The 13,827-nt window shown below is 38.9% G+C and overlaps 1 protein-coding gene across 2 annotated transcripts; it reads right to left on the minus strand.

Moving 5' to 3' along the window:
- Positions 1–1,046: 1,046 nt before the first annotated feature.
- Positions 1,047–3,098, minus strand: LOC122083928 (F-box/LRR-repeat protein At3g48880-like). Of its 2 annotated transcripts, XR_006141759.1 has the most exons (3): positions 2,647–3,098; positions 1,258–1,817; positions 1,047–1,177 (listed from the first exon to the last, which is right to left on the minus strand). XR_006141759.1 is itself a non-coding variant. In XM_042651870.1 (2 exons), the coding sequence occupies exons 1-2, from the start codon at positions 2,997–2,999 to the stop codon at positions 1,316–1,318; spliced, it is 855 nt and encodes a 284-aa protein (XP_042507804.1). In that variant the 5' UTR covers positions 3,000–3,097; the 3' UTR covers positions 1,047–1,315. The 2 variants fall into 2 exon arrangements, 1 of the variants encoding a protein (XP_042507804.1); XM_042651870.1 differs by having other exon boundaries at positions 1,047–1,817; positions 2,647–3,097.
- Positions 3,099–13,827: the final 10,729 nt, after the last annotated feature.

Here is a 13,827-nt window from a genome sequence, read left to right on the forward strand (position 1 = left end):
TTAAAGAATGAATACCTTTTGTAACTTAATTGTTTTGCCCATCTTTAGCTTAATCCATTTTAACTATGGGATCTTTCTTTGCTATGACCATCTTTGCCTCATTTTATCTGTATTCCTCTTCGAACACATTTTAAAGATCAATTTTAAAGAGGGCCCGTTTAAAGCCCATTTAAAGTAAAATAGGTTTATAGCCCAGTTAAGGCCCGTTTATGACAGCCCGATTAAAGTCTGAGACCGATTGGTCCGATTATCAACCGTAGCATGCCTACCCTAGCTAAGCCGGCATTCACGGTGCAGCCTAGAAATTGGCTGAGCCCAACTAGGCCCGACCAAGACCAGCTCAGTCCGACCAAGACCAGCTCAGTCCGACCGCTTGACACCCCTAATTGGGAGCTCATGTCCAGACATCCAACAAGGTGTGGATTGGTCATTTTATCACCCTTGTGTCTAGACGTGGTAGTGCAGGACCGGATGGCATTCTTTCTCAAAATAAAATTTTTAATTTTAATTTATAATAAATAATTAAGTGATAAAAGGCCGATAACTCTCTCGCTCTCTCTTTCTCCAATTGAATTCACGGGCTGATCATTCTTCGCTCTAAAGCTATTGACAATTTGGGGACAAAACACACCAAAACGCATTACACGCATTACTGTAGAGGAAGCTGGTCCTGGCCTCAGCCTAGCCCAAAACCCTATCTAGAAAATTTTAAGGAAAACTAAACTTCATTAAGACTTTTTGAACTCTGTCCTTGTGATAATATCCCTCTCCCTTAAAATTTTGCTGTTACCTGAGTTCAAGAACTTAATTTCCTTCTATCCGGGCCTCGTAGTAAAAACAACAAATTGGTCCTTGCATTTCCTTTTGAATTCACAAATATTTTCCCAAGTTTCAGTATTTTTCAACTCTTCAAGTTTCTATTTCTTTACTTGCAAGCTCGGTAGTAGGAAAGTTCCTTGTAACCCGAGTAGTAACAAAATTTAAGCAAAACCAGTATGGATGTGGACATGAAACCATACATGCAAGATTATACCTAACTTGACGTATACATAAATTTTACGTACATGCATGTATTATTTTAAATATATTAAAGTGATAATGTCATTATAAAATCTCAAACCACACCAAACAAGTCAAGGATCCACTTTAGCAGAGGCTCTTGAGGTTCATCAACAACCTGCAGAAACCCATCAAAGAAGTCTGTTAACACCATATAGAGGATATATTTGCATATGCCAAGAATTCCTTCTCCCATACCTGACCAAAACCCTAATGCATCATCAACAAACCTAATAAGTCCCATGCAAGACTTTAGTTAATCAGAGCCACAATCACTATCAATACACGCATCCTTGTAAGAGATGGGTTCATAATAATCATCCTCGTCTTCTAGACATGAACCCTCAACCATGAAGGTCTTGATGTGAGAAGCCATCTTTAATATCTCTTCATCTTCCGCTTGAAAACCAAAGCAATTCCTTGCATCCAGTAGCACCAGATCTTTACAGCCCTCCAATATCATCTGCAGACTCTCACGTGGCACTGTAGTATTCCTCCTCAGCCACAAATACTTGATTTTTGGAAGTAAATTTGTAATAGCTGATGCTTCTTCATTGCCAACATAACCACTTACAGATAGCCCATTAAAGTTCTCACAGTTGGAACTTATTTCTGTAAGAATTTCCTTGAAACAAACTCGAGTGCTTCCCAAGTGCAACTGCTGCAAATCCTTCCATTTACTTACAAGTGTTGGGATAAGCTCGCCATGAGCTTGCACCAGATCGAAAGGCATGCCTAAGAATTTCAATGCAGGACACCTACCAAAGACACTTCTATTAGAGGACCGAATAAAGAGACAATTTTTAACCCCCTCTAAATAGTGTGTTTAAATCTCCTAAGGTGCATAAGGATAGATTATTGAAATGAATTTTTTCTTTTTTGGGGGGGTGGGGGGCACCCAACATGACTAGCATATTAACTCCCCTCAATTAATTAGGAGAGTATAGAAATATAGAGTAAATTCACGAATTATATAGAATCATAGAGTAAATTCGCGAATTATTCGAGTATTGTTGCAAAATGTTTTTGAAAATAAGAAAAAGATTTGGAACAGGTCCTTATGTTCTGTAATTATATCATCCTTTTTTTTTATACAAAAAAAAAAAATGAGGTACTCTCACATTTGCACTTCGGAATCGGCATTCTCATAAACACACAATGTGCAACCATATGATGAACAATGTCTAAATCTATTTGTAGCTACAAACAATCTAAGGTTTAACATTAAGACAAACAATCGCACCCAAAAAAAAAATTAATATTATTTACAGAGTTTAAATTGATTTTGACAAAGACAAAAATCCAACAAAAAATTGATCATTTTTGGAGAAAAATAAAGAGATTTACATAGCTAAAACCAATAAAGTTTTGGAATTCTAGAGAGTTAATCATAGGATAACAATTTCTTACTCCTTTGATACGAAAATATTTTTCCTTAATATTATTTAAATACTTTAAATTGATTTGATAGAACACATAAATCCAACAAATTGAACATTTTTGGTGGAAATTAAACAGATTTACAAGGCTAAAAGCAATAGAGTTTTGGAGTTCTAGAGAGTTGATCATAAGATAATAATTGCTTACTCGTTTGATACTAATTCCAAAGCCTCTGAAGTACAGTGAGCAGGAAGCAAAATAGTGACAGCAGATCTACGACTTCGGGTCAGAAGTAGTTTAACAAAGCCTGTCACAGAAAATTTCTCGAGTTGGTACTCGTCCATGAATCGATCAGTAAATTGATCGAACACCCACATCCATGGTTCGTCACGGATTCCAACAGGGAAACGAAGTGTTTTCCAACACTCAGGATTGAGAGAAGCTCTGTACCAAGACTTGCAGACAAAGGGAACGTCCAATATCAGAGACTCCATTCCTACCCTCTCCAACACCTTCACCAAACAATCCGTGTTCAACTCCTCCCAGTTCCTTCCCTCCATCCTCTCTCTCTCTCTCTCTCTCTCTCTGTGTGTGAAAGGAAAGTGATAGACGATGATTTATGGAGAAAAACTCTCTCTCTCTCTCTCTTAAAGGGAGAGTGAAAAGAAGGAGAAGCTAGAGAAAGTATATTCTCTCTCTCTCTTAAAGGGAGAGTGAAAAGAAGGAGAAGCTAGAGAAAGTATATTCAACGCAGGTCAACACAAAAATTGCTAATGGAACCCCAAATCTCCTCCATCTTTCCTTCTTGTGGTGGTGGTGGTGTGGCCGGGGTTGCGGGGTCCCTTCTCTTTTCTCTATCTGCTTTTCTTATTTTTATTTTTATTTTTATTTTTTTCGGGGGGTAAACTTTTCTCTTTTGGCATGTGTTGGACAGTTGGGTTGTAGTAATTGAAAGGAGCTAGCTTCATCGAAGATGTAATGTTTTAAATATGTGGCTGGAGCCTATTGGGACAGTTGTCCAAAGTTGTGGGACCCACATAAATACACCAATATTTTACACACGCACAAAAGATCGGATCCATGAATGAAAGTTGCTTAATCTTGAAGATATAATGAGGTCATTGCCATTGAAATTGAGCACATGTACTTTTATGAGATAAAATCTAATTAATATTCTATACCAACATATACAGAGTATGTCTACATATGGATAACCATAGGTATACGAATATGGGTGGAGTGAAAATAGGGAATAAAAGAGAAAATAAGGGTGGACAGAAAATAGGGAGACGTCTTTGTTGAGGAAGCTTATCTCATCTTTCTCATTTCATAATAAAAAAGTTATTTAAATAATATAACCATGTTAAGATAACTTCTAATAACTAAACTGTTTTTTTTTTTTTTGGTAAACAAAGAACTATTCATTAAAATGAGAGGAGCTCATAGCTGTCAAATTACAAGATTCCATCAACCATGGAGTGAAATTTTGTCAAACCATCCTACTCGTAAAGGATAAGGTATTTCTAGCTAAGGAGCCTGCTAACAATTTGCATTCCCTAGGCACAGACTGGAAATTTCATTCTAACGAATTGCATTTCCTCAGCACAAATGAAATATAAAACAATATGTGATATGTCCTTAAACCACTGGTTGGAGGAGAAGAGGAATAGATGTGCTACTCCTAGAGATATATGCACATAGCTCTTTACAGCCCTTTTTTTTTTTTTTTTGCTTAAGATCATCAAAGAATATATAGAAAATTAAAAAAGAATGAATGAAATACAAACTACCCAATAGGGTAAACAGTCTCAATTCCTACTCCACCTTCGGCATGGCCATCAGCAGAGAGGAATTAAGCCCCACTAAATTGTCCAAAAAAAAAAAAAAAAAAAAACCAGAGTTTCAAAGAAAACGGAACCTTGGTCTCCCTACAGCATCCCACTCAATATCAAAAGCTATAAATCTAGGAGTAACATCCCAATCCACAGATGATTTAGTCACTGCCGCGTGCTTAGCTAACCCATCCGCCACATCGTTGACTTCCCGAAACACATGACAAATACTCCATTTGATCATCTTCAAATACTCCCAATAGAAAAGCCAAAATTGCTTAAAGTTCCATGGAATTTGACTCTTCTCAACACACCAAACCACTGCTCTTGAGTCACTGACCACTTCAATCCACCTTAAATCCATCATCTCAGCAATTCGGATGGCTTCAAAGAAAGCAGGAAATTCTGCTCCAAAGTTAGATGAAATTCCATAAAAAACAGAGAAGCAAAAAATATTAACTCTCATATGGTTTCTAACAATTCCCCCTGCACCTGCATAGCCTGGATTGCCTAAGGAGCAACCATCTGTATTAATTTTATAGCAACCCACTGGAGGGGGATTCCAATACAGCTCCATAATTTTGCTTGATCTAGATGACGCCCTCACCAGATGAAAAGATGTTGATAGTTGCAAATCTTTAAGAGTTTTGACAACCACGGGAAAAACCAAAGAGACCTCATACAGATCATTTACAACTGCTTTCACCACCAAATTTGGGTGCCTACTACGATTATCATACCATCTTCGATTCCTTTCCTGCCAAATCTGAAGAAGACAATAGACAAGAGACGCTATCCAGATTTGCTTGATGGGAGACGCAGGAGTCCTCCTTTTCCACCACGAGAAAAGTTCCAGAATCGAAGGAAAGCCAAGCCAATTCATTTCAAAAAAATGAGAGATCTCTTTCCAAACCATAACCGAATAAGCACAATTTAGGAACATATGGTTAAGAGATTCAGATTCAGCATAGCATAGCTCGCATCTAGAGACCAATGGGATAGAACATGCTCTAACCTTATCATCTGTAGGGATTCTGCCCAGAGCTATCCTCCAACCAAGCACAGAAGCTCGAGGAGAGATGCCTTTCGTCCAAATCATACTATGTCAAGGAACGCAAGAGGATCTAGGCCGAAGCCCTTCCCAAGCCGAGGTAACTGAGAAAGAACCAGATTGAGTCAGTGACCATATTCGCTTGTCATTCTGACAGACCGTTGGAAGGGGGAACTTGCGAACTTGATCACAAATATTTTGCAACGTAGGAGAAGACACCTACGGAATATCCCACTTTCCATTAGAAATAAAATCCGCCACTTTTTCTTCCAAAGACTGATCACCAACCAGCCCTACTGAATCTCGAATCGAAGTTTCTGAAAACCATCGATCAGACCAGACAAATCCTTAGCAGCGTCTTTTCTCAGAGGTCATTTTTTAATGGCATCGGGTTCTGAGAAAGTCGAAAGATTCTGAGATAGCCTTGAGCATACCACCTCGCATATATAGCCAGTATCTCACCCATAAGAGGGTTTGGAAAATAAAAGGCTCAAAGGTTGCCACATAGACATGACATCGATGATCTCTAATAAGATAACCAATACCTCCTTTACCAACATCTTTTTTGCTACAAGATCAATATTATTAGAAAGGAAAAACTAGCAAGCAAAACAAAAAAACACCAAAAATAACAAGCAAAAAACAAGTTAATCTCTTCCCACCTTCGGCATTGCCATCAGTTGGAAGAGAAGAACCTGAGACTAACTGAATCTAAATCTTGGACGGTCCATTGCATCGTTAGCAATTTCCACGTTCACATGAGAAGGAAACCTCATCATATCCCTAAAACTAGAGTCCTTGTAGCTTGCTTTGCCAATAGTCTACCACAAGGTTAGCCTCCCTGAAGCAGTGAGTTATCTTCCATGGAATCGATACTAGATATGGCTGCAGGTATAACCACTTTTGGAGCACAAACCACAAAATGGTTTTAGATTGAATGGAAGATACCACAGTAGTAGAATCCAACTCTATCCAAAGAGCAGTTGCTTGTATTTCCTTTGCTCTATCAACACCTTCAACCAAAGGCACAAACTCTGCTTCAAAAATCGGTTTAACACTAAGGTAAATATAAAAATGAACTCACCATTTGACCCATATGATTTCTCAAAACTGCATCAGCTCCTGCCCTTCCTGGATTACCTGGAGAGCTCCCATCAACATTTAGTTTAAGCCAGTTCCATGTTGCATCTGAATTGAGCTTATGAAAATTAGTTGGTGGGGGTGCCCATTCTCTTCGAACCTCCAATGGTGGTTCAAGTGTACCCGGATGATTGTTACTATGGTACATACCATGACTTGTAGAAATTCCTCATGGGCTTTTTAAGCTACAAGGATTACCTTAGTTGGAGTCCAACGGCTCTGAGAAAAAAAGTAAATTATTACTTGCCGTCCATAAGTATCATGGAAGAAAACCGCAAAGCCCAATACATTCTATACTTTGTTTTTTTCCCAACCTGGTGAAATAATCCCAACCTTGGATCCAAGACTGAATACTTAGAATCCTGTCAATGGGTATCCTATGTGATAAGGGACTACCAAACCAAACAGTCTTTGCAAATGGACAATTAAGAAGGATATCTATCACTAGTTCTTATTCATTCTGACAGTGTTGGCATAAAGGATCAATAGCCACATGTCGCTACAAGAAGCCAACTGCTGTAGGCATACCATCTGCACAAGCTCGCCAAAGGAAATTCCTGAATTTGGGCAAAGTAGGGCATTTCCATATTTTCCTCCATACTTTAGTTGGAGTACTCCGCCATGCACTAACCTAATATGATTCCACAGTTGTATTCTTGATCCCTTGCTGAAGTTGGTTACATTGAAGATGATTTGCTGATTTTACTAAGAAGCGTCCATCTTTCAATGCACCCGAAACCATACTATCCTCTTGAGGGAAAAGTGCAAGTCAAGTTTTTAAAATTTCCTCTGTTCAGTTGGGTGAAATAACTCTTGGACTAAGTCTATCTTCCACTGACAGTTTTGATCATCTATAAGATCAGAAACCATAAGCATAGAGTCATTTGGTCTCATAGATAGATGGATATGAAACACAAGCAAAGAGGGAATCCAATTATCTTTCCATACATTTATCTGGTTCCCTTTTCCCACTTTCCATATAAGACTTGCTTTAAGAACATTCCTCCCTTCGAAGATACTGCGCCATGCCCAAATTGATGAGGTCCCATTGTAGCCTTAAAAAGTCTTCGTTAAGGAAATAAACAAACTTCATGAAAGATGGCCATGCCGAATTAGGCTTCTGAAACAAATGTAATGCCACCATGGCAAGCATAGCATAGTTATGCAAGCATGGGTCAAGAAATCCGAGCCCACCAATGCCCTTGGAATTATAGAGTAATTGTCCAAGACACCCAGTGAATCTTGGTTGGATTATCCTTATCTCTCCAGAAAAAAATAGGTTGCTCTCTACTCACTCGATTATGGAAGGATGCTGGAAATTTGAAAAGGGCATATGCATAATTATCCATAAATAAAGTAATAGACTTCAGTAAAACTTCCTTACCTGCCTAAAAGAGATATTTTTTGTGTCCACCCTTGGAGCTGGTTTGAGGTTCTATCACTGATGTCCTAAAAGAGATCCTTCTTTGTAACACCAAAGTTTGTAGGAAGACCCAAGTACGTTTGAGGCTCTTTAGTAAAGGAACTTTAAGAACTCTAGAAAACCAACGCTTAATCCGAGAAGACGTATTAGGGCTAAAATACATGATGGACTTCTTTAGATTAATTTCCTGCCTAGTTGCTTTACAGTAGATGTCAAGACAATCTTTCAAGTAGCAAATCTCTTCAAGGCGAGCTTCAGAGAATAACAGGTAGTTATTTGCAAATAAAAGATGGGTAGTAGATGGGCCCTATTCTTCACCTTAATTCCACGGATCAAGTTCTCAGTATTTGCTTGAGCTAACAGACTACTGAGACCTTGGGAGACAATAAAAAATAACATTGGAGATAACGGATCACCTTGCCAAATACCCCTAGAAGGGGAGACAGTTCCTCTTTTAGCTCCATTGATCACAAAAACTATATTGAACTGATAAAACACAAGCTACGATTAAATTTGTGAACCTTAAGCTAAAACCTAACTTCAACAAAACCTGCTCCAAAAAGCCCCATTCCACTCTATTGTATGCCCATTTCACATCCAGCTTAAGCCCTTGGTACTTCTTTTTGCCCTTTTTTGCTTCTTGATGTAGTGAAAAACTTCATGTGCTATGAAAACATTATCAGAAATAAGTCTCTCTGGGATGAAAGCAAACTGAGCCAGAGATATCACGTGAGGGAGGACAGTCTTTAAATGAGTTGCTATAGTTTTTCAGACCACCTTCACTGCAACTCCACAATAGCTGATAGGACGGTATTGTTCAACCGACTCTGGTTTTCCCACTTTAGGAATTAAACACACTAGAGAATTATTTTCGCCAGTGGATAAATGACCTATGGAAAAATGTTAGTAACAAAAATGTAGAGATCTGGGTGACTTAAGTCCCAAAACTTTTAAAAAAATAAAGGAGGAAAACCATCAGGGCTAGGGGCCTTTTCAATGGTTTCATTTCCTCTAAGGCCGGTCTTTAATAGAGCATTAGATTATCCTCCTCCACAACACGAGAATCAATAGAACCAAGCACCGTTTGGAGAGTATCATCATCAATTCCTTTAGACTTGAATAGAGAACGATAGTATGCTAGGATTTCTGAATACACCTCCTGCTCTAACGAAGTCCAAGACCCATTTGAAAGTTTCAACTTCATAATTTTATTGTACTGTCTTCGCTGAATGGAGGAAGCATGAAAAAATTACAGTCTCCACTTTGGAGCCAAGAAATTTGAGATTTCTGGTACCAAAAGATCTCTTCTCCCATTATCGCATTACTTTCCATAATAGACCTAAGTTTGGATCATCTAAATGTACATTTGAGGGCTTATATTGGGCATACCAAACTTGTTCTATCATAGGGGTTCGGCACTTGGACTTGGGCCATGGAAGCCCCCCCCATTTAACCTGCCTTTTATTACCATCCCAATGTATGGCATCTATGGACCTTTATAATTAAATACAAGGAGAGGGGTTCCTAGAAGGTTCTGCATCATCGTAGGGATTAATGGGAGCACATGTGAAAGTATCAAGAATGACAAGATTTAGACCTTTCATGTGGGTAGGGTGGATATTTCTCCTTCCCATTTGTCCTGGTGTGGGTCCACGCTGCCTTTTACAGTACTTTTACGTTAAATACAGCTAGATAGATAGCCATATATTGATATATTGAATCTCTGGCCTACCCTAAGTGCACAATGCAATGCAGGAGCGATAGAGTGGGTGAAGTATGAGAATGATAAAGTGAAATAATTCCTAGGAGTCGAGCAATTGTGAAGTGTTTCTATTATCATCATGGTTCTAAAAATCAGTATCCCCTGGGTCTACAAGGGCGTGTTTGATTCCTTGATTCTTTGGAGACAGTATTTCTTAAGAATGTCACTCTATAGAATATAGTTCCCTGAAGTTGTATTCTTGAAAAAATAACTGTTTGGTTAATTACTATGGATTTTGTATGCTGATTCTCTCAGAATAATTGTTTGTTTACCATGACTCTGTCTGTGGAAAACACTTAGAATCACCCTGAATAACTGTTTGACTGCCGTTAAAATGTAATTTTTTTCCTATTTTTATCCACAACTATGCAATGCTATTTTTTTGTCCATACACTAGTTTCTAATACTTTCTATAGTAGTATGGTATTTATTAATTTTGCGAACCCTTGGAGGAAAAAATCCTTATTTTTTTTATTATTAAATGAAAATGAAAATACCACAAAGCTAAATTATCCAGCACCGTCTTTTTAATAAATATGGGGTTAAAAGAAAAAATTTCATAATACTTAGTCTTTACACATACATATATGTATCTTAAAGTACAAAAAATCCATAATACTTAATTAAAAAACCCAGCTTAAACTATGTCTCCCAATATACTACATTCCTAGACAATTTCATTTATGAATACGAAGATTTTTTATTGCATCAAGTACGTCTTCCAATGTCCTCGTAATTACCCTACTTTGTTCTTCAGATGCCTCAATTCTCCCTCTTAAATATCCTTGTAGATAATCTGTGGATGTAGGAGGTGTCATTGTAGGTTGACACATGTCTGTAGTCCCTCCTGAATGATTTGATGAAGAAGATTCTTCATCCTCAATCAACTCAAACTTTCCACATCCTTGATTTTTAATATAGATAGGTAGAGAGAAACATTTAAGAGTTGCAGAGAGAGGTGAGTGAGAGTACCTCGTTTCAGGGAGAGAAACAGCAAAGAGCGATAAAGGAGCTACAAGTTTTCAGCGAGAGAAGCTGTGAGAAATTTCTTCGCGCAAGGTAATAGTGAGTTGTCGATGGGAGTTAGGGCACCAATAAATGTGATTATGAGGTGAACAGGTGGCTTTTATATGAGGAGAAGAATCAATTGATTCTTATCTGATATGTCCTCTTGAGGTATTCTCACAAAAGAATCACTCCATGTGCAAAAAGACATGTCAAAAGAATCACTTGATTTTTCTAAGAACTACATTCATTACCTACCAAACATGACTAAAATTTTTGAATCACGAATCTACAAAAACACTTTCCAAAGAATCAAGGAATCAAACATGCCCTAATAATTCTTGGCTGATCATGGGCCGTGAATCAGGATTGGTACATGAATCAATTATCGATCCAATCCGTATCACTTTACCTTAAAACCCAATTTTTTAAGGAAAACAAAGTCTTCTGTTTTTACATGAATTGAAGATCTTTTTCATATGTTATATTTTCATTAGGAAGTAGGGGTCTATTGAAATATTTGATTACAATAAGCTCTGATAACTATTAGTGAAAAGAATGTAGAGAGACTGTTTCAATTGCTTGACCGCTTGGTCTCAATATTTGTACATTAATTAACGAGAAAATATTTTGGCTAAAGCTCTTAAAACTCATTACCAATTAGAGAACTAGAGCAGCATTATAGAAAATAGACAATATTTTTCACCCTCTCGGTCGGCTCTTAGTTATGAGAATGACATTCCTTCTTGCCCACCTAACAAAACCCTAATAAGAAATACAAAAAACCTAGTGAGTACCATTGGCTACTTCAGTTAAACATTAAAAAATGATCGTCATCACTGCTCCAAAAACCCTTGTAACAAAAGGAACAACAAAAGGCACCATAATGTTCAGGATCATCTTCTAAATGAGAACCCTCGACCATAAAGATCTTGATCTGAGAAGCCATCTTTAGTATCTCTTCATCTTCTTCTTCAAAACTGATGCAATACCTTGTGTCCAATAGAACTAGATCTTTACACCCCTCCAATATTATCTGCAGACTCTCACGAAACCCAAATTCATCCATAGGTCCCTTCGCAAAATCTTGAAGCTACCAGCATGAATGAAGGAGACACATTTGAAACAAGGAGAGATATGGAGATGCAATGCGAGACTGCTCTGACTGATAGGATCCTTGAGTCCGGTTATGACCCTGGGGGAGGAAGGTTACTGGATTGAGGAAGGCAACTCCTCATGACGGATTTTTGGAAGACCTAGGAGAAGGTTCTCTCGAATCCAGAGATGAACGATGAGGGTCTTTTGAAGAAGGAAAGGAATAATGTTTTGGGAGATGGTGATGGAACATCAACTCTCAAGAATAGGACAATCGAGACAACGAAGAAATCAATCGCAACAGTGGTGGGAAGAGCACTCCCAGATGTGGACAATCTTCCCAACCCTATTCATGCTGGATCCTTTACCAAGATAGACCTTCCCCAGGATGCATATGAGGAGAGGTTAGGCAGATTCAAGTTCGCTTTGATAGGGAGGGAAAACTTCCAATTCATGTCCATGAATGATATACGTAAGGCAACAGTAGACGGATGGAACTTGAAGGAAAAGGCAGCATTTGCTCCAATGGGAAAGGGATTCATTTTATGCCAGTTCGAGTTAGAAGAGGACATGGCAACAATATGGAGAAGAAACAGCATCAAGGTTCGTGGTCATTTCATTCGATTTCAACGATGGAAACCCGACTTTGATGTTCATGCAGAGAACAACCCCACAAAACTTGTGTGGATCAGGTTTCTAGACCTTCCACTTGGATACTGGCACAAGAAAATTCTTCTCTCTGTGGCCAAGGTGGCGGGTAGGCTAGTAGCTCTGGATAGATGCACCAGGTCGGCTACAATGGGCAACTTCGCGAGAGTCCAAATGGAGGTGGTGATAGGAGCCAAAAGAGTGGATGAAATACAGGTGGAGTGGCAGCAACCAAGCTTTTGGTTTAAACAACTAATCACATATGAAGATGGAATTGCTAGGGTGGTTTTTGTAAAAAAACTGGCCATTCTTTACCTGAATGTAGGGAAAAGAAGGTTGTTGATGCTAAAGGCAAGGAAAGCCACAGGGAAGGAGTCTTTGGAGTTCCATACTCAGATGAAGATGGTGGAACAGGGCGGCAGGTGAGTGCAGGTGGTGGTGCCACGGCTATACCTCCAGTCCCCAATTCGGGAAAGATTCCTTCAAATTCGAATGAAGATATAGTTGCCTTATCAGTTCCTAATTCTAGGGAGAATATTCCATCGCATAAGGCAAGAGTCCAAGAGATGGGAAACATCACAATTGACATTCCTTTAGAGCAAGATTATCCGATAGAGGCAAATAAGGAAACTTTGGATGAATTAAACTGACTGGATGAGACAGAAATGGTCTACCAAAGTGGGTCTGAAGTGAGGTCAGACTATGGGTCGGACCAAACCACCTACCCAGCCCATCTTGGGTAAGGGGAGCTCAGGAAAGAAGCTAATCCCATGGAGGAAATCTGGACGAAGGTGGAGGAAGGCCATGGTACTTGGCACGAGAAAAACCCTCCAAGGGGTCGTGGCAATGACCAAGGTAACGATAAGGGCGCAAGTCACGCAGAATCTGAGCACGCCCTCACTAGGTCCTATCAACTCTACTCTGAGGGTGATGGTTGTGTATCATGAAGATGTTGAGGAGGTGGACAGGGTTGTGGTGGCGCTTGAGAATGATATGGAAGATAGAAGGCAGAAGAAGGGGAAGAATATCACTTATCCAGAGCAAGCTTCTCGCAAGTCTGATAGGTTAGCCCTATTAAAAAAGTCACTATGAAGGTTATTTACTGAAACATTAGAGATTTTAAGAAGAAGGCTGCTTGGATGGCCTTAGGGAAGATTTTACGGGCGAACGATCCTGATTTCGTTTGCATTACAAAGCCAATAATGGAGGCGCAGAATTTTCCTAAGATGTTCTTTAATAAATTCGGCTTTGATGCTGATTTTATTCACAATGTCAGACCTGACAAAGTTCCAAACCTCTGGGTAGTGTGGAAACTGGGCCTAGCCAAGCCAATGGTGACCTCTATATCAGACCAACACATCTCGTTGAGTGCGTGGTGGAACCAAAAGCAGTTCGTCTTTTCGGTAGTCCATGCTAAGTGTTTCAAGGCAGA

The sequence above is a fragment of the Macadamia integrifolia genome, chromosome 7 (assembly GCF_013358625.1).
Source record: "Macadamia integrifolia cultivar HAES 741 chromosome 7, SCU_Mint_v3, whole genome shotgun sequence".
Classification (NCBI taxonomy): Eukaryota; Viridiplantae; Streptophyta; class Magnoliopsida; order Proteales; family Proteaceae; genus Macadamia; species Macadamia integrifolia.

Bases quoted from the DNA above. Each gene is read 5' to 3' on its own strand.
- LOC122083928 (XM_042651870.1), bottom strand. From the start codon at position 2,999: ATGGAGGGAAGGAACTGGGAGGAGTTGAACACGGATTGTTTGGTGAAG. The intron at 1,818-2,646 runs GTAAGCAATTAT...TGTCTTTGGTAG, and splicing joins TTGGAATTAGTATCAAACGA to GTGTCCTGCATTGAAATTCT.